The following is a 27,356-nucleotide window of genomic DNA, read 5'->3' on the forward strand; positions in this document are numbered from 1 at the left end:
CTAAGAAAACCTAAAAAAGGGTGTGTGGCTGCAGGAAAAATGGGTGTGGTCTCCAAAAAGGGGTGCGTTCCCGACATTTTCACAAAAACCCAACATATTTACTGAGGTTTCCACATAAAATGTAATGGATTTCAGCTGAGGAAAACCCGACAGATCAGAGCATGTGTAAAAAAAAAAGCAGGGAAAGTGGAAAATGTAGGGAAACCTTAGTAAATACTGTGTAGGTAATAAATTGTAGGGAATTAAAACCCACAAAGAAACCTACACAACACTCTTAGTAAAAAAGGGTAAAGGTGTCAATTTTACAGAAAAGTGCACTGCATAGAAATGGAAGGCGCTAAAAATTGCAAAATGTTTTTTTGATTTTTTCACAAATAATTTCTTTTGGGTTTCGACATAGATTTTGTGGTGAAATGACTGATGTAATTACAAAGTAAAGTTGGTAGCACAAAAAAACAAGCCCTCATACAGGTCTGTAGGTGGAAAACTGAAAGCCTTATGATTTTTAGAGGGTGAGAGGAAAAAAAAAATGGAAAAACCCTGAGTCCTTAAGGGGTAAAAGCCAATTTTCATTTTTATGCACTTTCCCTTCTAAAAATCTAAAATGTTGCCCCTACAAACCCATACAATGTAATAATCTTAAACAATTCATATACTAAGTGACAAAACAACTGACCTCCTGACGAAGTGGGGAAACCCACGAAACAACGTTTGTTGAGGTGCACGGGGTCTCCTGATGGTCGCTAGAAGTATGCCTGTCGCAGGTAATGTACTGCATTGATGTATTATTCTGATCTTATAGGGTCTATGGTTGACATTATCTTATAGTGTTATATGGAGGAGGTATTTTTGTTATCTGGAATACTCCACTATTATGGTTGATGGTACCTGGGATCCCATGCATAATTTGGGGTATATGTTTTTTATGGGTTAGGGGTTGTCTGTCCAGTTGTCATTATATTGTTCTATATATTTTTTTATTAATAAAGTTTATCTATTTTTGCAATTTATGGTAGCGATTTTTTGGGGTGACAATTGTAGATGCATAAACCCATATAAGGGCTTGTTTATAGCATCACCAATTGTACATAAATCATTTTATAACAAAATCTATGGCGAAACAAACAAACAAACCAAAAAAAAATATATATATATATTATATAATTTTTATATATATATATATATATATATATATATATATATATATATATATATGTGTGTGTGTGTGTGTGTGTGGTAAAAATGGAAAAAAAAAACTACCACTTTGTAGCTTTTGCGGGCTTCTATTTCTATGCAGTGCACTTTTCTGTCAAAATTACACCTGATCTTTATTATGTAGGTCCATACAGTTACAAAGATAGCCAATTTATGTAGGTTTTATTTTATTTTACTACTTTAAAAAATTTATAACTACATGCACCAAAATTAGTATGCTGAAAATTGTCCTCTAATGCCTATAACTTTTTTATTTTTCTGCATATGGGGCTATATGAGGGCTCATTTTTTTGCGCCATGATCTGTAGTTTTTATCGGTACCATTTTTGTTCTGATGTAACTTTTTGATTCCTTTTTATTTATAAATTTATTTTATGGTACATGAAGTGACCAAAAATTCGCAATTCTTGACTTTGGTATTTTTTACATGTACGCTATCAACTGTGCGGTTTAACTAACCTCATATTTTAATATTATTTTGTACATTTACGTACGCCGTGGCACCACATATGATTATTTTAATTATTTATTACATTATTTAATTAAAAAAATGGGAAGGGGGGGGGGGGTATTCAATTTTTTTGGAAGGGGTTAATTCCCTTTTAATAATTTATTATATACAATTAATTTATTTATTTTTTGTCCCCATAGGGGACTATACCATGCAATCATTAGATTGCATACACTGTTCAATGCTAAGCTTTGGCTCATCATTGATCAGATTTATCAGTACTCTGCTGCTCCAGCCTGCTGAGGCTTCCTGGGGTTGCAGAGGACCGAGCGGATGGTGAGGAGGCAGGTAAGGACCCTCCCACCGTCCTCTTAGCTGATCGGGAATTTCACAGCAAAGGTCCAGATCAGCTCCAGGATCGTTAACCCTGCATTGTAACCACCGCAATCAAACCTAAAGGGTGAATGCCGGTCACTGGCCTGATCGGCGATGCCTGGCATTAACCGTGGGTCCTGGCTGCTGATAGTATACTTCATACTGGGTGGGTCCCGGTTGCTAAGTTTGTGTATGCCCTCGGTCCTTAAGCAACAAAGACCAAGGGCGTACCATTAACTTAAGGTGTTAAAATTCCTGTTGAGCAACAATGTAAGTGGTTGGTCAGATCCTACACTAAAGATCCGTTTATAATGATTGCAAGAATTCTAACTAGATAGATTTTCTTAGTTTAAAGGGGTACTCTGGGGGAACACAAATGTTTTCAAATCAACTGGTGCCAAAAAGTTATATAGGTTTGGAAATTACTTTGTTTAAAATCTTAATCCTTCCAGTACTTATCAGCTGCTGTATGTCCTGGAGGAAGTTGTGTAGTTCTTTTCAGTCTGCCAACAGTGCTCTCTGCTGTCACCTCTGTGTCAGGACAGTCCCAGAGCAAGAGCGGTTTGCTATGAGGATTTGCTCCTTCTGCAGACATGGACAGAGGTGGCAGCAGAGAGCACTGTGGTCAGGCTGGAAAGAACTACGCAACTTCCTCTGTAGCATAAACCAGCTGATAAGTACTGAAAGGTTTAAGATTTTTAAATAGACGAAATTTACAAAATCTGTATAACTTTCTGGCACCAGTTCATTTAAAAACTTTTTTCCCCTCTGGAGTTCACCTTCAATGTAAGTTTTTTTTCATGTCCAATCTCATCCAGCAGACCATTAGATAAATTTTTTATATGTCAGCCACCCTTTTTGTTTACCAAAATCTACACAATTATTACCTCCTTCCAATGATGAAACCAAAGACCATGAAGACCAAAATAATAGTGCCTGCAACGGCAACCACTGCAATTATAATAACCGGATTCTGCTCACTGGATACGGCAGTTGCTGTGAAAAGAGACACAATATAATCAAAACACAAAGTATACATTAAAGCATAAAAGGGCTAAAAAAAATTAATCAATAAACTACATAGAACCATTACATGACTCAAAAAAAGCCACTTTGTTATAAATTTTTCATATTACACACTACTGTGTAAAAGTATTGCTGTGTAGTGTCAAAGGGTTACACTTTCTTAGTGTGCAAAGTTTTTTGTCATGAAATGCAAATTAGTTTATATTCAGCAGTTTGCAAAATATAAGATGTCTGAGTATATTTGTATAGCAACAAAGTGAAAACTTTACCAGTAGCTTCTTCCAAGGTGGTGACATCGAGCCTGGGACTATACATTCCATAACCAGCAGCGGTGAAAGCTCGAATTTGAAACACATAAACTGTTCCAGGTCGAAGGTTATTGACTGAAACAGATGTTAATTTTGTTTTCAGTGTAGAGTATGTACGCTCCTTTTGATCCTACAAAAAATAAAACACAGAATATCGTTGATATGCTTCAAATACATCTAAAAAGCCTTAAACAAATGCAATTTGAAGCAGTAACTAGATCAGGCAAGTTTTTCATGGCCACCAAAGTGCATTTGTTGATTAGGGTTGAGATGTAACAGATGGTGAAACAGTCCAATGAGGAGATGGAAGTTTCTGACAGAAGTTGTCCCGTATCTTTACTGAAAGACTCATATAGCTGACTGGTTAGTCTTCTTAACAGATGTAATGTGGTCATGGACAAAGGACTATGGTTTTAGCCTTCTATGTATTTTAATTATGTATAGGAACACCAGAAAGACATCACTTAGAAAAGCCTTGTCCAATGCTTTTCTTCATTTTGAAAACAACAATGGTTTGAGAGTTACAAGAGGTTTTGCGGCTGAAGGTGGTATGATTGTGAAAAATAAAGAAGTTTGAGTAAAAATGACTCAAGTAGGAAACATGGTTGCGATATTGAGGTAATTGTGATGGATTTCATTGTGATGGACACAGCAGGTGCCAAAGAAACCGGAGGGTTCTACGAGAACATGTAATGAGTAGCTCTATCTTAGCAGATTTCACTGGATGGCAGGCAGCATGCTGGGAGTGAAGCCAGGCCTTGGAACAAATGATATGGTTTATGAGGTAGGAGAAGAAGTATTCTGAGAAGTTTGCATTCAAGAGCGGATTTCTCAAGGATAAATATGAAGGGATCAGGCTTAACAGAAGACAAGGATATCCCATTAATCAGAGTGTTTGAAGAGACTAGGTAGGATGAGATTTAATTTAAAGTAAACAAAAGAGATAAGAAGAAATGGATGGAACAAGACAGGTAAGTTAGAGAAAGGAGATTTATAAAGAGATACGTCTAATAACTGGAGCTTGGGATAGCACTATAGTAATGGCTTTTATGGCTTAGTGCATCATTAAAGGGTAACTGACAGAAGGATCACCCACACTAACCTGAATACACAATCTTATGGGGCGGGTGACCATCTTTCCAACAATGCAACCCAAATCTGTCCAGCCGTTGTGGTGATATCAAGCAAAATGTATAGATGCTAATTCTGAGAAACAAGCTATGTGGGTGTTCCCATTGCGCTTTTAGCAATACTAAAATCTTCATCTTCCCGCCATACAGCTTGTCCCTTTATTATTATTCACTGGTCCTGTAGCATTGGTGATGACTTGTGTCTCAGCTGCTGGGAGCTGCGCCATTAATAGTGCTGCAATGAATATTAATGAAGGGGAGAAATGAATGACCAGGAGATGAAGATGTTAGTATAGCTAAAAGCACAATGGGAACACCCCATTGCTAGTTTCCCATAATTATCATATACTAGCTGAGTACCCATCGTTGCCCAGATTTTCCTTTCTAATCCTTGATGGGGAGGAAAACTTTTGACTTCATATCCCGTCCGCCTATATTGTTGTCATATCCCAACTTCATATCCCGTCCTCATATCTCAACCCCATATCCCGTTCTCATATCCTGTCATCATATATCTCAACCTCATATCCAAACTTCATATCCCTTCCTCATATCTCAACCCCATATCCCGTCCTCATATCCTGTCATCATATATCTAGACTTCATATCCTTACCTCCTATCCCGTCCTCATATCTCAACCCCATATCCAGTCCTCATATCCTGTCATCATATATCTCAACCTCATATCTAGACCTCCCATCCTCATATCTCAACCTCATATCCCGTCCTCCTATCACGTCCTCATATCCCGACCTCCTATCTCGACCTCCTATTCCGTCTTCATATCCTGACCTATCCCGTCCCCCTATCTCAACCTCATATCCTGTCCTCATATCCCGACCTCCTATCCCAACCTCGGTGGGACTAATTTGTGATGAAGATATTGTAAGCCGAAAATAGAAGGAGACGTGGCTTTGTGGGACTGGGCGTGATTTGCAAGCCAGACCAATGCACAAAAAGAATAGATAATAAAAGGGGTTGGGCTTAAAATGTGGGCATGGCTTTGTGAGATGGGGTGTGGCTTGCAAGCCGGATTGACACATTCATCATGAGAAGCAGAGCGGAGCTTGAGGAGTAAGGTACTGGAAGTCCCATATACTCGCATGGGACTTGAAACAAAAACCCATCTTTTATGTAAAGGTTAATTTAACTATCATATCTTTTTATTTGACATTTAAGTAATATGTGTACCAGGTATTACTGAAATATCTCCAGCCGTACGGAAGTTATGTGGAAACATACATTTCCCAATGATTTGCATGGGACTTTAAACAAAAGCCCTGACCCTCACAAATGGGGGTAGTTAAGGGTTAAATTAATTATCCTATATTTTAAGTGGACGTATAAGTAACACGTGAAAATGTATTATCGAAAAATCTCCAGCCGTTTGGAAGTTATGCAGTAACATATATTTCCCATAGACTTGTATGGGACTTTGACCCCTTAAAGGGGTATTCCAGGCCAAAACTTTTTTTTTATATATATCAACTGGCTCTGGAAAGTTAAACAGATTTGTAAATTACTTCTATTAAAAAATCTTAATCCTTCCAATAGTTATTAGCTTCTGAAGTTGAGTTGCTGTTTTCTGTCTAACTGCTTTCTGATGACTCACGTCCCAGGAGCTGTGCAGCTCCTATGGGGATATTTTCCCATCATGCACAGCTCCGGGGCCTGATATCATCATTGAGCAGTTAGACAGAAAACTTCAGAAGCTAATAACTATTGGAATGATTAAGATTTTTTAATAGAAGTAATTTACAAATCTGTTTAACTTTCCGGAGCCAGTTGACATATAAAAAAAAGTTTTTGCCTGGAATACCCCTTTAAAGACACGGGGTTTTTCAGTTTTTGCATTTTTGTTTTTTCCTCCTTACCTTTAAAAAAATCATAACTCTTAAAATTAAAATTTTGCACCTAAAAATCCAAATGATGGCTTATTTTTTGTGCCACCAATTCTACTTTGTAATGACGTAATTTTACCCAAAAATGTACGCCGAAACGGAAAAAATAAATCATTGTGAGACAAAATAAAAAAATTAAAAAAATACGCCATTTTGTAACTTTTGGGGGCTTCCGTTTCTACACAGTACATTTTTCGGTAAAAATGTCACCTTCTCTTTATTCTGTAGGTCCATACAATTAAAATGATACCCTACTTATGTAGGTTTTATTTTGACGTACTTCTGGAAAAAATCATATCTACATGCAGGAAAATTTCTACGTTTAAAATGATCATCTTCTGACCCCTATAACTTATTTTTCTGCATATGGGGCGGTATGATGGCTCATTTTTTGTGCTATGATCTGAAGTTTTCAGCTGTACCATTTTTGTATTGCTAGGACTTATTGATCGCTTTTTATTCATTTTTTCATGCTATAAAAAGTGACCAAAAAGACACTATTTTGGACTTTAGAATTTTTTTGCGCGTAAGCCATTGACTGTGCAGTTTAATTAAACAATATATTTTTATAATTCTGGAATTTCCGCATGCAGCGATACCACATATTTTTATTTACACTTTTTTTTAAATGGGAAAAAGGAGGGTGCACACACTGATCTTTTACATTGATCAATGGTTTCTAATAGGAAACCATTGATCAATAATTCTGCCACTTGACTGCTCATGCCTGTACTATATCTCAGGCACTGAGCAGTCATTCGGAGATCGGACACCAGGAGGCAAGGTAAGGGACCCTACTGCTGTCTAACAGCTGTTTGGGATGCCACTATTTTGCCGCGGACATTCCAAACAGCCCCCTGAGCTAACCGGCAACAATTTACTTTCACTTTAGACAAGGAGTTCAACTTTAAACGCCGTTTCTAAAGGGTTAATAGCGTGTGGCACCGAGATCAGTGCCGCACTATTAGCCAGGGGTCCCGGCCGTTGTTAGAGGCCTGGCCCGACCTGCTATGACGCGGAGCCACGCCGTGGCCCCACGTTATAGAACGGGGGCGGACTCAGGACGTACATTTACGTCATGGGTCCTTAAGAGGTTAAACAAAAACCCTGACCCTGGCAAATAGGGGTGAGTAAGGGTTAAATCACCTATCCTATGTTTGTTGTTGACACATAAGTAACACGTGTGCCAAGTTTCATGTTAATATCTTCAGCCGTTTGCACGTGATGCTGGAACATACAAATACATATATACACACACACACACACACACATACATACATACACACTGGCCCTCATTTACTCTTGCAAACCCGACATGTTTTGTCAGGTTGTGCGCCAGTTTCCGTCTGCGCCAGATTTTGCGGCAGAATTTGCGCCAGAATTGAAAAATCCCCGACTAACTCTCCATTTTGCTAAGATAAACCCGAAAAAGGGGCGTGGCTGCTGGGAAAAGAGGGTGTGGTCTCCGAAAAAGGGCTTGTTCCTGACATTTTCACAAAAACCCAACATATTTACTAAGGTTTCCACATAAACTGTGGTGGATTTGAGCTGAGGAAAACAGATCAGAGCATGTGTAAAAAAAGCAAAGTGTAGGGAAAGTGCAAAATGTAGGGAAACCATAGTAAATACCGTGGAAAATACATTGTATGGAATTAAAGAAACCTACACTCCACTCTTAGTAAATAAGGGCCAGTGAGTTTTATATAAATATATATATTACATTTTGCTGGATACCACCACAACAGCTGGACAGATTTGGGTAAGAGAAACACTGTTAGAAAGAGGGTCACATGCACTATAAGCCTGTGTATTCAGGTTAGTGTGGGTGATCCTCCTGTAAATCTCCCTTTAAAAAGCCACTTTTAATTAGAAACTAAGGAAAATACATAACATTCTAGTGGTGAAATATCCAGTACGGTAGCCCTAAAGCTTGCTGCACTGACAAATTATACACTGTTCTAGAGAACAGAATAATTGATGGTAATGCATGTCTTTCCAAATAAGCAAACACAGCAATAGAATCGGCAAAAGGAAGTTTATCCTGTCTACTGAGTTAATTGTTTAGGGCAGGGCTGTCCAACTGGCAGCAGATCAAAACTTCTAAAGGCCCCCTACTTCGCTAAAAGCTCTGGATGACGAGAATTCTTTACTGTTACCGGAAATAGTTGGGCCGTATCAAAGTAACAATGTGTATATGATCCTGTTGAGGCCCCAACTATCTCTTATTACACAAACAAGCTTTGTAAAATGTAGCTATGATATAAATTGCAATACTGTTAATGTAAAAAAGTATATAAATATATGGCATGTGAATGTAATCAAAACTATCCCTCTAGTTATTATAATATATAGAAAAGTGATAAAACCATCAAAACAAAGCTTGAAAAGTGATTCTATGCAAAATGGACCATGACCATATTGACATGTTATTAGACTCATAAACCAGTCATACACATACTTCTCTGAAGGAGTGTATGTTTATTTGGCGAAGAACACAAGCCACCAGCAGACATCTCTAGGGGAGGAACACAAGCCATCATCAGATCTCTACTGCTGCTGATTTCCTAACAGAACAAAGGATTAGGCATGCTGAAATGCTACATGCCTGATCTTCGCTTGTCCTGACAGTTGAGCAGTCTACAAATGCACCAGATCTATGACGTGATTCCAGTTGTTTAAGGATTATGTGCCCATTCAGACTAAAGTAAGCCTTGTGTAGCACATTGCAGTAAATCTTTGCATCTGATTATATTTGTACCTGTTCTCACAAAATAACTTGCGGTGCTACATCCCAAAATCAAACACCCTTCTGTCATGGCTGAAGCAGTATTTGTTTATGGTGGTATTCCTGGTTCATAAAAACTATACAAGGACTACAGTAATGATTGTCAAAGAGAAGAGGATTGGAGGAATGAAACAACATAATGCTTGTTTTACTTAAAGGGGTATTCCTCCCCTAGACATCTTATCCTCTATCCAAAGGATAGGGGATAAGATGTCAGATCGCCGGGGTCCCGCTGCTCGAGACCCAGGGGATCGCTGCTGCAGCACCCTGCTATCATTACTGCGCAGAGCGAGATCGCTCTGCACGTAATAACGGGCAATACAGGGGCCGGAGCATCGTTATGTCACGGCTCCGCCCCTCGTGACGTCACGGCACGCCCCCGTCAATAAAAGTCTATGGGAAGGGGGCGTGGCGGTCATCACGCCGCCTGCCATAGACTTGCATTAAGGGGACGGGCCGTGATGTCATGAGGGGCGGAGCCATGATGTCACGCTGCTCCGGCCCCTGTATCGCCCATCATTACGCACAGAGCGAACTCGCTCTGTGCAGTAATGATGGCGGGGTGCCGCAGTGGCGATCCCCGGGGTCAACAGCAGCGGTGCCCGCGGTAATCTGACATCTTATCCCCTATCCTTTGGATAAGGGATAAGATGCCAGAGGCGGAATAACCCTTTAATGTTTCTCTGAAGAAAAACGCCAGTGTTTTTCATGGCATTTCTCATGCATTTTATCTAAAACACTGCTGGAATATGTTACATTAAAATCTATAGTGAACTATTAGCTATAATAAAAGACAAGTGTTTTTAACCCCTTAAGGACTCAGTTTTTCAGTTTTTGCATTTTCGTTTTTCCTCCTTACATTTTAAAAATCATAACCCTTTCAATTTTCCACCTAAAAATCCATATTATGGCTTATTTTTTGCGCCACCAATTCTACTTTGCAGTGACATTAGTCATTTTACACAAAAATCCACGACGAAACGGAAAAGAAATAATTGTGTGACAAAATTGAAGAAAAAACGCCATTTTGTAAATTTTGGGGGCTTCCGTTTCTATGACAGCTTATCATTAATTTGTATGTCTATATGGTTAAAATGATACCCTACTTTTAAAGGTTTGATTTGGTCATACTTCTGGAAAAAATCATAACTACATTTATATATCATATTCAAATTTATTCTTTTAAAAATTTCCTTTTCTGACCCTTATAACTTATTATTTTTCCGCATATGGGGCTGTATGAGGGCTTATTTTTTGTGCCGTGATCTGAAGTTTTTATCGGTATCATTTTTTGTTTTGATCGGACTTTTTGATCGCTTTTTATTAATATTTTTATGGTATATGAAGTGACCAAAAATGCACAATTTTGGACTTTGGTATTTTTACGTGTACGCCATCGACCGTGTGGTTTAGCTAACCTAATATTTTAATAGTTCGGACATTTACGCACGCACTGATCAGTGAAACCGGCGCTCTGCTGCGCAGGCATGGAGCAGTAAATCGCCAATCGGACAACGGAGAGGCAGGTGAGGACCCTCCTGTCGTCTAGTAAGCTGATCGGGACATCGAGATTTTGTCGTTATCGTCTTGATCAGCTCCGCTGAGCTGCAGGGATTCTTTTACTTTTGTTTTAGATGCCGCAATCAACTTTGATCTCAACATCTAAAGGGTTAAAGCCGGGTATCGGCCGGTTTGACTGCTTTGAAAAATCCATACTGTGAATCCGGTGCACGCAAATTATCCCTGAGGCAGAGGCACATGTAGTATTTTGGTCCTTATGTAATCATTTATTTATTTTTTAACCAAAACCAGTAGTGGTCCAAAAGGTGCAAATCATCATTCTAGTTTTTTACTGAGTTTCTTCCACTCCTGATTTTAGCAAAAATATAAACCAAAGTGATAAATGTAAACTCAGCCTAACAGCCCCAAAAAAACAAATCTAGGCTTGTTATAAAACGGTGTAGATTTGCACCAAAAGTTTTTTTTTTTTTTTTAAATATCTCCAACTTAATAACTCTGACTATAACTAGGTCCTTGGGGAGTACTGACAACATTTTAAATTCTTTGCGCAAATTTGGCTAAGTGATTTGAAAATTTTAAGGCCATATTCGCGGCTGGCTTTTTTAAGAAGAATAATAAAAAAAAAATGCTGTTTTCCAGTCAGTTGCATAAATACTTGCCTTTTGTTAATGTTTAGAAATAACAAGTACAAAAAGGTCTCTTTTTCCATTAATTTTTCATCTGTAAGGATTACAGCTGTAAAAGTAACGTGTGTACCAATGAAATTTTTAAGCAGTAAATATACTTTTTGTGGCCCAAAAAAATGCAAAAAACACACTGTGTAAACATGGCCTGTAAATATAATTTAAGCTGGTATAAACCGCTTTGTAAATGTTGGCCATAGTATATTAGAAATGTGTAAACATGTAAACATATAACGTAAACAAATCAAGCCATATTTTTATCAGCTGAAACAATCTGTGAATGGTTAATGCTCTCTGCACAGGGAAATAGCTGGATCATGAGAAGGACACTAGATCTGAAGCACATTTGAACATCTGTAACATTTACATACAGAGTCATAAGCAAAAACAGAAACCAAAAAGCAACACATAATATGCAGCATAACAATTACTAAAACTGGTTTTGTTTATTATGATTTTATTGCAAATTAAGAACATTTGCAATTTTCTGTGTTAACAGCTCTTACTTTCTCATAATACTTGATTTCATATTCTGTGATGACTCCATTGGGATGTTCAGGTTCCTGCCAGGATAGATCGACAGCACGCTGCAACACTCGGTCCTTCATTACCCCACTTACTTGAGACGGGGCTGGAAAAAAGAAAGATGATAAAAATAAGGACATTTGCTATCATACATCACATAAAACCCCACATTTGATCAGTGTCTCACAGTGTGACTTTAATTATTTCATTACAATAAAATAAAGCACCTTTTTCATAAAGTACAATAAAATTCAGATCCTAATGAATATTCAAACAAGGCCTTATTATGCTCATAAACTATAATCGAAATGTAAATTAAAGTGCAAACAGCAGAAGACAGCATTGTTGGAGTTAGTGCAAACAGGAATTGATGGGATTATACTGACAATTAAGCAAATGAATTCTAATTAAGCCAAAAATCGCAGGCTCTCAGATTAATCTCTTGTGATACATTGACAGACCAAATATTTATTATACATGAAAATAGCACAACAAAACAACAGAAACAAACATTTTATGGCCATTTGGAGTATTAAATTTATTGAAGCACGCCAATTATCCGATAACAACTTCATTTAAATCCCCAAATATATCCATTGACCTAATAGCGAAACCTAAAATAAAATTACACCAAGTGATATATAGTGTGGCTGCCAGTGATATAAATATCCACTTATTGTCGCTGTACTTTTGATAACACACAGCTACATTTTAACTTGCTTTTATACAGCATTTCTATACATTTCCATATACTTGTACAGAATGACAGCTGTTTTCTTCATTCATGACAGCCATTAAATTGAGACCTGGCACTGATGACAGTGATAGCCTAAAGGGTTTGCGATGATTTTAAGAGACCCATACAGATCATTGGTGCAATCATTAAAGTCTTACAAAAGCTTTAAGGCATGTTTGAACGTCAGCTTATTAGACATCATGAATGAAGCCCCTTAGACCAAACAAATAACACAAGGGTATTGGAAAATATAGTGCACACAACATCCTACATATTTCATGAAACACTGGAGAAGATTTATCATTAGTGGCACATTGCCCAAACGGTATGCCAGTCTCTCCCCTGGTGCAGTGTGCACTGTATTCTTTAACATGGAACATGAGGTCTGAATTTGTCTATCTTCAATCTTCCTACCAGTCTCTTGACAAACAAAAGGGACATGGGTTGCTTTCTTCTTCCCTTATTTAAAGGGGTACTCGACATTTAAAAATGCATTGTATAGGGGACGTGTCTGATTGTGAGAGGTCCGGCCTCTGGAACCCACTGCAATGTTCTAAATAGGTCCCGACTCTACCTACTGCATGGAGCAGTTTGCTGATCCAGTGCTTCATGTAGTAGGGAGATTTAGTGCCCTGCTCTGGAGATTAGGGGTCCCAGAGGTTGGACTTCCCACAATCACTTATTACCTACCCTGTGGATAAAGGATACTTTTTTTTTTAAATGCTGGAGTACCTCCTTAAGGAGGTCTTTATTGAAAGGGAGCATTGTACTCACACCTTACTTCTGCCCCCCACGTTTAATGCCACTATGGTATATAGAGCTTCATAAAAGAAAGTGCTTGGTCTTAAGTCCCTTGTGCACTTTTCAACTATAGCATTTTTTATTTTAAAACATTTCCCAATGATATTTGTTATGTACATATATAACCAGCTTGTACAATTTGATACATTTCAGATCTGTTACATTTAGTATTTATAGTTGAGGTCATAATGGTCTTGTTTACATGAATATATTTAAAAAGGCACTTTGGCCTTTCCTGACCTTGCTGTATTAGTAAATACTTGTATTCCAATGAAATAACTATTTAGGAAAGCTTTTTCTTAAAGCTCTGTGCCGCTCCTTATTCTTACGAGAAATGTATGGCTAAAAAGCCAACTGGGTGTTACCAGGGCATGCCCCTGTCCTGGCACAATTCAATCAAAGTTGACAGTGTAGGAACACGCCCCTACCCGGTAAAACTTAGTTGGCTGTATTTAATCACAAATTTTAAGTAAGAATAACATACAAATGGCAGACACAAAGCTATACAAAAAGATGCTCCAGAATAGTTATTCCATTGGGGATGGCAGTTATTAAAGCTGACGGGTCATGAGAGGCCACAGGCCCCTTTATTCACACAGAACTAATGGCGACACATTTTTATTGAATATCTGAAAACGTAGCTAGATGGCCATTGAAACACAGATGTCCACACTCTGATGTCTTCACTCCTGCAGATATCTGATGTCCTTTCAATAGAGTGGAAGTGCTGGTAACATGCGCCACCTACATAAATTCCACTGCTAGAGATCAGAAGATGGAGACCATGGAAGAGTAGGATCACCTGATAACTTAAGAAGATTGATTTAAAACCATTGTACACGGAATAAAATAGGTTCTAAATGACCTCTGGCATAGACCTATTGCTTCTATAGGCAGCTTTACTGGCACAGGTTATTTAGTGCATACAAGGTGATTCGCCATTCTCTTTTTCATGGTCTAATCAGAATAAATAAATATATAGACAATTGTGCTAGAGAAGGAGGCTACCCTGGGGCCTGGAATAAATGCACTTTTTTAACACACCAATTAAGGACTATTGTTATTGATTGTTCGTCATTCTGTGCTGCATTGATTAGCTAGGTATCTGCCTAAGTGGGACATCAGGCTTCCAGGAGGTTAATGCAGTATTCATGAAATCATTCATCAGCATGAGCAGAGCGATTCTCAAATATTTTGGGCACATCCTCTTCTATTAAAATGTGTGTACAGAGAATGGAAATCATCTTGAAATTATTAATGGCAACCAAAATTGCTTGCAATTTGCACCCCTTGGATTTAATTTCATCTTTTCTTGTTTCTTCAGTGACCTTATTTTACAGTGATTCTACTATTGCTCATCTCTGGTAATCGAGTGAAAAAAAATCAATGCATTTACCCAGGGACACCACTTGACTCCAGGTCATAAGAAACAGACAAGCCATGCATGTTTAATTTAAATTCTTGTCCTACTGCATTCTCATACTTGTAAACCATTTCTCAAGCAGCAGTTATAGAGGAAAGTGAAATAGGTATGAATTACAGATTCATCCCTGTGTCTCATAGTCTTTGAATAAGTGTTGCCTCCTTTCTTTTTCTGCATGTACATCAAAATCCAATAAGGCTCAATTGCATTGCCAGAAGTTGGAAAATAACACCAAAAAGTGTGACTGCTTTAGCACAACTCTAAAAAGGTAAAATTCCAGATTTTTAAATTACAAATATAATCCCCTTTCCTTTGAAGCTTAATATTTTATATATCCTTCCATTTTTACATCAGGGATCGACTGTATGTTATAAAGTAACTGCAAAAATTTTAAATGTACTACACCTTATAGTGACATATCTCAGTAACTGGTTTGAAAAAGATATTTAGGCAGTTTCCTTTGTCACATTTTAAGTTCTATTAAACTGGAAATCCAGTTGGAATCATACAGTAAGAGCAATTTAAAGCAGATTAATGGATAGAAATACTGGTTTATAGCTTATAAAGAAGAGAATGAGAGAAGAGTGGGAGCCAAACTTCAAATGGAACCCATTCAAGGTTTATGTTCATGCCACCCCATCCCAATACCCAAAGGGCTTGCTGCCCTCTTCCTTAAAAGAAACGTCACATTGGACATGCTATTTGATCTGCCAGAAGCTTTTACAGAAGGGTAAGCTAGGAAAATCGTCACAGATAATTGTCACAGCTATGTGGGAATACATTTAATATAACATGTAAATTATTTAAAGGAGATGCCCGGTGCAGACTTTTTCTATTCCATCCTGCCCGGGCTGCAAAAAAAGACTAAACAAACTTTCACTTACCTTCCTATGTTCCCCCGGAGCTCCACAACAGCTGATCGCTCGACCGGGCTGTCTACTTACTACTTCCCTTAGCCCGGTACATCACACGGCGCTTCAGCCTATCACGGGCCGCAGCGATGTCCCGCCTCGGCCGGTGATAGGCTGAAGCACTGTGTGACGTACCGGGCTAAGGGAAGTAAGCAGCCCGGCCCAGCAATCAGCTGTTGTGGAGCTCCGGGGGAACGTAGGAAGGTAAGTGAAAGTTTGTTTCGTCTTTTTTTGCAGCCCGGGCAGGATGGAACAGAAAAAGTCTGCACCAGACATCTCCTTTAACTAAATTCCTGCTTATTTTGGGTTTGGTAATCAAAATAAATATCTAGATCAATGTTCTATCCCCATAAATCTAGTATCCATAACTACTACTCTCCAGAAATGTGTCTAGGCCCTTTTGACTTCTTTAATTGAGTTTACTATGACCACTTTCTCTGGCAGAGAGTTCTAGTCTCTTACTCCGGTGGAAAACACTTTTTTTTTTTTTTTCAAATCAACTGGTGCCAGAAAGTTAAACAGATTTGTAAATTACTTATATTTAAAAAAAATCTTAATCCTTCCAGTGTCTATCAGCTGCTGTATACTAAAGAGGAAGTTGAGTTGTTCTTTTCTGTCTGGCCACAGTGCTCTCTGTTGACACCTCTGTCCATGTCAGGAACTGACCAGAGCAGGAGAGTGCTATGGGTATTTGCTCTTACTCTGGACAGTTCCTGGCACGGACAGAGGTGTCAGCAGAGAGCACTGTGGTTAGACAGGAAAGAACAGTTCAACTTCCTCTGTAGTATACAGCAGCTGATAAGTACTGGAAAGATTAAGATTTTTTTTAATAGAAGTAATTTACAAAGATGTTTACCTTTTTCGAGCCAGTTCATATTAAAAAAAAAAAGGTCTTTCCACCGGAGTGCCCCTTTAAGTAAAAAATTCCCGCATGTGCTGGTGTAGAAACCCTCTTTCCTCTAGCCGTAGAGGATGCCTCCTTGTTAGGAGTCCAGTGGGCGATCCTACTCTGTGACTGACAGTTATATCTGTATGCAAATAGGAAAGGCTGTCTAGCACTTTTTGGGACCACTCAACTCCTAAGCTTCTTAAAATAGGAATCAAATCAAAAAAATTTAATTATTTCCTTAAAAAAACTATACATCAATCTTCTCAGCTCCTCGTGTCCTAGATCATGCTATTGGGACAGGTCCATTTAAAGACGACCTGTGGCCTCTCCTCCAAAAATCAAGTTACTCTTTTTTTCCCCTAAGCCCATATGTTTGCTAGCAATTGTTACGGTAAGTGTTGGTGCCAAACATGCTGATGACTGTCAACTATGTGGTCATTACCACTCAACAAGGTAACCCTAAGTTTTACACCACATTGAAAGCAGTGGTGAAAACCCCCTTGGTAATGTATTGGCATTGTTCCAGTTTTGGCACTATAAAGGGGGCAGGTCACTGGTCTTCACAGGGCAAAACCTGTTGCCCTCCCAGTTGAAAGTTGAGTGGTGGTGACTGCCCAGATGACTAGGTCCTCATTAGCTTACTGGCACACCAAAACTATTGGCACCATTTGCTAATGAAAGGGGGCCTAAAAAAATACATAAAAAAATACCCCTGCAGCAGTAACTGCACATGGATAAAGAAAAGGGTACAGTTGTTTTTTTTTCCCTTAAATAGGCCACATGTCCTCCTCAAGCAAATTAGGTTAATATATACTAAGTCTAAGTATAATATTGGGAATCCTTAGTGTATGCCATTTTTGCACTTGCCATACGATAAACTATTTTTGTGCATTAGTGTGTGGTCATAATGTGCATCAACAGAGATAAACAAAAGCTAGAAATAGCAGATACCTAATAGGTAAATGTATCACCAAAATGCCAACAACATCTGTCTTTGTATTTGCATTGCAACATTCTGTAAAGAATTATCCTATCAAACAGAGGGAGTTGTTTTCTAATGAAAAGCAAATGTTATGCATTAACCCATTTCAACCAGCTACATGTCTAATAGGTTTATCTGTAAAAGCTAACTAGTCTCCATAGAGAACCCCCCATGGCAATTTGTTTTTCAATAACTCCCACAAGTTTTACAATATGTTGCTGTGAATCTAATCTGAACTATCAGGGAAGCTAAATAATAAGTGAGACTACATCTTTAAGGACCCAGAAAGAGCGATGAACTTCTACGCAGCTGGGTTCCATAAAATTCATGGAGAAAATAGCTCATTTATCACTCTGTGCTGTGCATTTAAACTCATGTGCTCTGCCATAAGCTTCCTTGGCAAGAAACTTTACAAAGAATTAAATGGGTCCATGCAGGGGTATTAGCTGTCCAGCAGGTGTTCAATAAAATATTTTAATGTACAAAGCAGTGACAGCGTGCACATTTTAGCATAAGGCAAATTCCTAACAGTAAAATGTAAAAATGACCAGCAAGTTTTTAACTTGATAACAAATGAAAATATAAAAGAAAAATATGTTTCCTTTTACTGAAACAGTAGTATATTTATTTGCATTCTGGGAGCAATAGACATTTTTATATTTCTTAACTAATACGTATGCAATTAACTTTTTATTCACATACATGGATATTAACCATTGCAATATATAAGCACACATTGATTTTAGATGGTTTAACAAGCAACATATTGTTCTTTTAACCAATTATTAAAAGGAGTTTAATGAGTTTACAATATGATGAAGTTGGGAATAAACATCACATTATCAGTCTAATATACAAGTAATTTTATAAATGTAATATAAAAGTTGCTCTTAAAACTGTGTAATATAGCTCTGTGCATTAACCATATATTTTACATGGAGCCTTGTTTAATATTAGACAAATGCAAAGCATACTGTATAAAACCAAAACAATTAGATCAAAGGTCAATTAAACATATTAATCATGTAGTCGTGTATTTTATAAGATAACCTTAATGGGAATGTAAGCAATTATGAGCCCTCAAAAATGCTAACAGCTGGCATGTGCCTCCTATCGGTCTCCTGTCACTTACTGTTGCTCCTATGCCTCATTATGCATTGGCCGCTATAGGGGCGCCCGCTGATGTCCTGTCATTTTCTGTCACCTACCTCCGCTCTCCTGCAACAGGCTTCTGGAACTTCCAGGTCTGCCGTACAATAGATTGTGTGTGCTCTTGCTGATTGGTTAAAAAGGCAACACACACATTCCTAATGTCTCCCCCACATATTTTTGGCCAGCGCTACCTATATAAGGATGCTCTGTCCAGCATTCTGTGCCTGAGCGTTACTGTTTTGTAGAGTTCATAAAAAAGGTGTTCTGAATCTGGTCCTGTTATCTGTGTATGACCTGTGCCTGCTCCTCCTGTATCATATTGACTCCTATACCAGACAGAGATTTCTGACCCTAGACCTGTGCCACATGCCTCAACCCACTTGCCTGCCTAAACTCTGCTTCTGCCTGACACCTTAATACTGTATAGCCTCTTCAGTGCTTGGACCTGGACTGCTGACTACAGTATCTGGCTAAATCCCATGGTGCCACACACTAGCCCTACATGGTCTCTGGACCAGCCACTACACACGCATGTTTGGGAAGCAACCCAGTATCATCTAGCAGAAATCCAACTTATTTTCCATCTTTGAGTGAGGAAAATTGTAAAAACCTTAAAAAGGTACTTAAATCCCACCTCCTAAACATGGCCCAAACCAGTTTGATGGTACAACATGTACAACACTCTTTGTCTTGTTACACCTATACAGAGGACAGGAAGAGGAGTACAAAAATGCATTCTGTTACATAGTTGTTTGATTAATAGCCAGGAGGTGGGCTCTTCTCATTGGGTCTCCGGATGGCTTCCCCAGGCCCTTCTTTAGCTCTAGTGTGCAATCCAGAGACCAGTAATCAATCTTAGTTGTCAATCATAACTAAGGGGAAGGGCCTGCATCCACTTACTGTGGCAGTGGATATAACATCAAACAACATTTCAGTCAGTCATGCAGCTGGCGACAAAGACAAAAGGAACATTAAACTCCTCTTCCATCCTCTGTATAGTACTGTAAGCAGTTTTGAAGTCTAAGACTGCCTACAGACTCCCTTTAATGATAATGATGTGAATTATAAGATCATTTATAAAATTTGCTGGTCTGCTGATAGATCAGATTAATTTCAATTGAATGAAAAATATTTTCAAAAACATGGTTAAAAACTAAAACTTTTTTTTCTTAATACTGTTGTTCTTTACAGTACAGTTAACAGTCAGAATGGATACCATCAGGTAATCTCCAATGTCATTTGCTTTTTGATTCCTTTTTAACAACTATGTGACAGGAAGCACGAAAAAGGAAAAATCATATGGATGCGTACTGATGCGTTTGGCACATTTATTACATTGACTTTCAAGAAAACGCAAGTATAAATCTAGGTTGAAAGATTTATATTGCAACAATAAAATAACTTCTAAGGCCATCTTAACTGCTAATATAAAAGTGGTCTTTTCAAAATAAACCATATGCAAGTTCTTTCAATCAATAAAAAGCACATAAGATTTACAGAAATAAATAAACTGCATTCCATGGATTATGTGACCAGATAGCGGATAGAACAACCCCTACTGTTGTACAGATGAAGCATTGCCAGTTATCGGCTTTCAGGATAAACTATGTTCAATACCCCAGACCTACTTGTTTTGTTGAAAGCTGTAAAGTAGCGTCTATATGTCCTGGAATCAATCTGGCTATTTAACAAACCATATCTGTATGACATAACAACCGCCAAGCATGAAACTCAATACAAAAGGGAAGCCTACTGTACGGTCAAACAGCTGTTAAGCCTACAGTCACCAGTTAATTTATTGAATTACCAGGGTGTCACTTTGTTCTTGTAATGAAAACCAAATGCTTGCACCAAAAACTGTATAAGGTTGGAAGTTTATAGTCTACATGTTCTTACAAACATTTGATATTCATAATATAACACATAATAATGAGTTGCTATTTTAGTAAAATCATTTCATCTACAAGATAATTTGTTACGTTACGTTATGTTTAGCAAATGGTACAAAACTATATGTAGGTACAATCAAAGATCTGTACCCTGTAACCCATTATTTTACAAGCATATAAATATATTATATATACACACACACACATACATACATACATATATATATATATATATATATATACACATACACATACACATACATACACACACACACACACACACACACACAGCATTTTACTAATGAGATAATGCAGGGGTCTATAAGGGCTCATTCACACTGCGGACACTGTGGAGCTCCACTGGACTAATGTTCGCTTGCAGCTGGTGCCACAAAGGCCATCGGTGGTAGGACCACGCAGACGTGCGCCAGCTCATAGACGGCAATGCAGTCTGGCAGAATTCCTCCCAAAGAATGAACATGTTCTCAGAACTTCACTGTGGTGATTCCACAGTATGCATAAAGCAGCAGAATCCCATTGAAAATAATGGGACTCTATTTTAACCCCTTAAGGACTCAGGGCATACCTGTACGTCCTGAGTCTGCTCCCGTTATAGCGGGTCGGGCCCGGCCGGGACCCGTGGCTAATAGCACGAGGCACTGATCGGGGTGCCATGCTCTATTAACCCTTTAGACACAGCGTTCAAAGTTGATCGCCGCGTCTAAAGTGAAACTAAAGTGATGCAGGATAGCTCAGGGGGCTGTTCGGGACCGCCGCGGTGTCCCGAACAGCTGTAGGACATGAGCAGGGTCCCCTTACCTGCCTCGGGGTGTCCGATCGCCGAATGACTGCTCAGTGCCTGAGATCCAGGCATGAGCAGTCAAGCGGCAGAATCATTGATCAATTTTTTCCTATGAGAAACCATTGCTCAATGTAAAAGATCAGTGGGGGAGATGTATCAAAGATTTTACACTTGTTTTGTGTGTATTTTTTTGCGCAAAATTTTGCGCAAGCCCTTTTTTTGCGCTATTTTTTTGCGCACGTTTTGGTAGAGCATGTCCTCCAGATGTGGCTGAATCAGGGTACCTTGGAGTGACATCTATAGTACACATGGATTTATTAACTGCATACTTTTTTTTTTACACCAAAAATTTTGCCGCAAGAGCTGTTTTTTTTTGCGCAAATATAAGCCATCTTGGACTTAACGTAGCAAGATGCTCTTAATCATTGATTCTATTTTCCAAAGAGTGGATTTAGGAGATTACTATATTTACCCGCAATTTATGCACTGCTTAGAAACAGAAGCCCCCAAAAGTTAAAGAATGAAATTTTTTCTTCAATTTTGTTGCACAATTTTTTTTCCGTTTCGCCGTGGATTTTTTGGTAAAATTACTAATATCACTGCAAAGTAGAATTGGTGGCGCAAAAAAACAAGCCATCATATGGAATTTTATGAGCAAAATTTAAAGCGTTATGATTTTTAGAAGGTGATGAGGAAAAAAATGAAAACGCAAAAATGGAAAAACGCTGAGTCCTTAAGGGGTTTAAGGTAAGGAGGAAAAAACGAAAGTGCAAAAACGGAAAAATCCTGAGTCCTTAAGGGGTTAAGCAGAATTTCACCAGTAAAATGTCCGCAGTGTGAATAAGCCCTAATAATGTAGTGATGCCTACATTATTTTACACACAGGGAATATAATTCTGTAGTAGGAAATTTGCACTGCAGTAAAACAAAAAGCTATATACGATACATAAAGACAGCCTGCTTAGCTTACTAATATAGTAACAACGACTGGAAGCAGTTATCCATGCATCTGATAAACATTATAAAAAAATCCTCTTGTTTTATAAATTGGAGCCAGCAAGGAATTAGCTCAGGCTAGTTTTATACATAGCAATTTTCGCTACAATCTGAATGCAAATGACTGTTTGTAATAATAATAGGTAATATGATTAAATCCAGCAGACTTGCTAAAACAAGTCCAATCACTGTCGTAGCTATGATTATAGCATATAAACAATGACCAGAAGAGAAACCCCCATGAGATAAGAAATTCTGGGTATTATTTTGCTGCAATAGAAACGTTTTTATTCTATTTTGTTATAATAAGGTTTGAATGCTGTGTGTAAAGGGCCAGATGAGGCTGTATTCCTGATAAGACATGATAGGGCCATTTGTTTGATTAGCGACACAATCTCAACGTAAACTCAAGTACGATAGTTCAGACAATGTACAATTGGTTGGGCAGAACAAGGAGTCAGCAGAAAGTCTTGTGTAAGGCCAGACAACAGTAATCATTCCTATGGATAATCTGCACATCTTTATTCTATAGTAGCAAAGCAATTGTCCTTAAGATTATGATAATATTCCATCCGTCAGAACATATCATTCAAGCTGTACCTTGCCACTTTACATAATGTATAGAGGCATTTATAAAGAATTTTTCAGGTGGTGCAATGCAAATATTACTTTCATTGGAACTCATTTCTATGGTAAAAATCTTAGAAAATAAATTTTTGTGGGACAAATCAAATGCATTTTGATTTTGCACCCAGATACACATGTAATATGCCTACAAACCATGTCCCATTGATTCCAATGTTAAAGGGGTACTCCTGTGAAAACCTTTTTTCTTTTAAATCAACTGGTGGCAGATAATTAAAAATATTTGTAAATTACTTCTTTTAAAAAATCTTAATCCTTCCTGTACTTATTAGCTGCTGAATACTACAGAGGAAGTTCTTTTCTTTTTGGAATGCTCTCTGATGACATCACGAACACACTGCTCTCTGCTGACGTTATAATAATACGTTTTTATTTATTGTTGTCCTTAAAGGGATTTGAACCCAAGGCCCCAGCATTGCATGGCAGCAGTGCTAACCACTAAGCCACCATACTGCCCTTAGCATACATCTGCTATGCATGGTTGCTAAAATGGACAGAGATGTCAGCAGAGAGTACTGTGCTCGTGATGTCATCAGTGTTCCAAAAAGAAAGTAATTTCCTCTGTAGCATTCAGCAGCTAATAAGTACAGGAAGGATTAAGATTTTTTTAATAGAAGTAATTTACAAATATGATTAACTTTCTGCCACCAGTTGATTTAAAAGAAAAAAGGTCACCGGAGTACCCCTTTAAATACACACAGTTTACACATATACATGAAAAAAAAGTAAAGTCACTTTTTATGTACATTCCATGCATATTGCATTGGTATTCTACAAAGTGTCAAATATGCATCAAATATGCGCAAGACAAATTAAAAATAAAAAGATGGAAAACACAATTATTTTGACGCTGATTCTAAACAAAGTCAAAAAACACTTTTTTGCCTACTATTTACACAATGAGAACAAACTCTATTCTTGCTTCAAGAACATTAACGTCTCACCGAACGTGTCCATCTGTTTAATAATAAAACATGTTTCAAACAAATAACAAGTGCAAATAGCTAAGCCACTCTTCATTGCCATATAAAGAACAGCATTCCATAACTAAAATGCACAAACTAAATATAGTAAATGGCAATGTTAGTAGCAAACCAGTTTCTTTGAGGTGCATCGGTCATTAAATCTACAGTTGTTAAACCGTCAACTCTGTGTAGTCGGGGTTAACAAGCATATGGAAGGCATGCCTTTGGTGGCTTAATTCCAATAAATAAAAATATTTTTTATATTTTTTATCCCAAGTGTCAGAATGGTCCAGGGTCTAATATGCCTCAGGGTCACAACACCTCTCTCCGTTGATGTCACATCCACTTTGTCTGGTGACTGACACATGGGGTTTCCCTGCCCGTAGCAGCCCTGAGTTGTTTGCTTGCACATGCACCATCAATGGGCAATACAGTGCCAGTGCAGTTTGAGAGGTTCAGAATCACTAGCAGATTCATCATGCAGGCACGGGCAAATGACATACGACCACTGTGAGCAGATAAGCCCTGTGTGTCAATCCCCAGGTGAAGCAGGCGTAATGTTAGCGAAGAAAAGCATTGTGGCCCTGGGTCACAGCCTTGAAATACAACCACCGAATCTAAAAACAAAAATATGCTTGGCATTTGCTTGTTAATCCCTACCACAGAGTGTCACTAGTTTAAACAACTATAGATGAATTGACAAAGGCACTTAAATGGGCACTGTCATGAACTTTTTTTTTTTTTTTTTTTTTTGATATGTTGTAGTACTTATGTACTATGACATATCTCTAATATACATAATTTTTTTTTTTTTGGTGTTTTAACTATATTATTTTCTATTTGAAAACTGGCCACTAGGGGTCCCCCTCCTAGTGGCCGGCTGCAGCCTGCTGTGACATCACTACTGAATTCGGACCGATCCTGGCTGGGCAATCGGTTCAAATTCAGTCAGCCTGCGCTCCCTCCCTGTCTGTTAATCAGACAGGCGGGAGCGAGCGCTGTAAATGCCGGGACTGCACACATTGGCTCACTGGCCTTGCACGCAACCCATCCCCACCCCCGGCATGTACAGTCAGTAGGCAGCGCTTTATCTGTCAGTAACTTTATCTGTCCCGGGTCATTGCTGTGAAATCTTGTACGGCAGGTTCGGCGATGCTCCTATACTCCTTCTCCCTGGGTAGCACATGAACTGCTAAACAGGCAGGAGGAGACAACAGAGCAGCCTGCTGGGGAAGTCGGCTTCCTGTTCAGCTACAGCGAGCAGCAGAAGATTAGCTGTCTAGAAGGTAGGAAAAAAAAAATTAAAAGGCAGGGAGGGGGTTAGGGATAGATTAGCCATAGGTAGGTACAGAAATAAAATTTATATACATGGTGGGAGCTACTCTTTAAAAGAAAAACAAATTCTCATCATTTAGGTTTATATTTTGTGAGACTGGAATTTTTTCAAACTAGTCCAAGTCATAGGACAGCTCGAGTGATAAGGGTCGAATTTATTAAAAGGTGTATGCTACTTAAGTGAGGAAGCTATAGCTGCTATGAACTGCTGTAGAGCTGTACCAACATTTACAACATTTCATCCTCCCACAATAATAAATTTGGGTTTAAATAAAAAAAATTAAATAAGTATTTGTCATTTTAGCAGCAAAACTGTACCCCGTAGGGGACAAAAAACTAAAAATGAAACATAGAAATAAATGATACAACTAAACAGCAGGAAGTAATCTTGCTCCTTTTTAAAAGTTTGCATGATTATCTTACGACTTGCTTCTGTGTATTTACAAATCAGGATTCTTATTAGCCTCTTATAATGTTACTATAAAAACACATAGCACTGTGCACTAAAGACATTTTCCAACAAGGGCATTGTTCTCCCCACTGTATATATGGATGCTCCGTCTTCACATCCCCAGTCTCCAAAACGAGACCCAGCATGATGTGATTATACAGAATTTGATCTTGCACTGTGATAGGTGCTCTGGAGTCAGAGCAGGAAGCCTCATCAACCTATAGCATTGCTATATATACGTCAGGGAAAAGGGAGAACAGTGCCTCTTTCAGGCATTAAGGAGCCAAATTTAAAATCAGAACGTTTTACAAAAATGGCAGTGTGCTGCTCGATTTTTTTCATAAAAGCACTGGTGGTATGCTTTAAGACGAGATAAAAAAAAAAAAAAGCAAGGGCAAAATGAGAATAATGTAATCATGGTCACTAAAAGCCCTCTTGTCCAGCAAGCTTGCCGACTCTCATATTGTTAGATGATGGCATGCTGCTTAAAAATCATTAGCGGATTCGCTTGACTCTTGTACAAACGCAGTTGTCAGCTCATTGTCCACTTTCTCTACAACTGTCAACATTGGTATCAATCAGGTCTGATCTTATGTCGTGTTGCATATAAAAGTGCTAAAACTGATTCCCAATGCAGACGCCAATGTTTCTCCTTCAATGGGTTTTGACATATCTGGCACAAATCTGAAGCTTTGCAAACATGCTTTAGTGATGGTAAATTCTCACAAAGGAGGAATAAGTGCTACTGATAGCTTCAAAGATTTTTTCTTATTTATTTTTAATGAAAAAAATAAAACTAAAATAAAACTAATCCAGTCCATGTATTTTTTCCCTCTCCTTTCTGAAGACAGTTGCTGGAGCAGATGCTGATTTTTGCCTGATGTTGTACTTCTAAGCAATTTGTCATGAGATAAATGTATGCCACCTGCTTCCATACAAGAGATTTGAACCCACAGACTCTGCATTTTGTTAATGTTTCCTAAGGCAAAGAGACATCTTTATTCCTCCCGGCTTTCTCATGTGTGCTCTTCCTTCTTCTATTATTCACCGTTTGTGACATGTGTCATCATATCTGTAATTCTTTTATTGTGATGTCTTTTTAAGCAGATTATATGAGGTGAGCAATTACAAGAAATAAAAAAAAAAGTTTTGAAAGTCATCTTGCGAATTCATTTTAGTGATGTTGCTGACATGAAAGCATATATAAATGTCAGGCATGGTGTGAACAGTTTATCAAATGTATTATTTATGAATAAAAAGAAAAACCACAAAAACTCTGCAGTGGTCTAAATCCTGAAGGGGAATATATAATCAGAAAAGGAGTTAAAATATTTTTTTTATCATAGTCAAAATAAATATCTTAAAATATTCCATCCCTCACATATCTTGCCTCAGAGTTGTGTAGACTTTTAGTAAATTAGGATAGTCACCTCATCATCATTAAATGACAGAATAATC

At 38.1% G+C, this 27,356-nt stretch overlaps 1 protein-coding gene across 4 annotated transcripts in view; it reads right to left on the reverse strand.

Annotated features, from left to right (window-relative positions):
• The window catches only part of EPHA7 (EPH receptor A7), a 214,161-nt gene that overhangs the window by 40,315 nt on the left and 146,490 nt on the right, over positions 1 to 27,356 (reverse strand). For all 4 annotated transcript variants that reach the window (XM_056566131.1, XM_056566129.1, XM_056566130.1 and 1 more), the window contains exons 6-8: positions 11,903 to 12,027; positions 3,337 to 3,505; positions 2,929 to 3,037 (exon numbers count right to left, since the gene is read on the reverse strand). In XM_056566131.1, coding sequence (XP_056422106.1) covers positions 2,929 to 3,037; positions 3,337 to 3,505; positions 11,903 to 12,027 — 403 coding nt within the window. The remainder of the gene's footprint in view (positions 1 to 2,928; positions 3,038 to 3,336; positions 3,506 to 11,902; positions 12,028 to 27,356) is intronic.

Source organism: Hyla sarda, chromosome 3 (assembly GCF_029499605.1).
Source record: "Hyla sarda isolate aHylSar1 chromosome 3, aHylSar1.hap1, whole genome shotgun sequence".
Lineage (NCBI taxonomy): Eukaryota > Metazoa > Chordata > Amphibia > Anura > Hylidae > Hyla > Hyla sarda.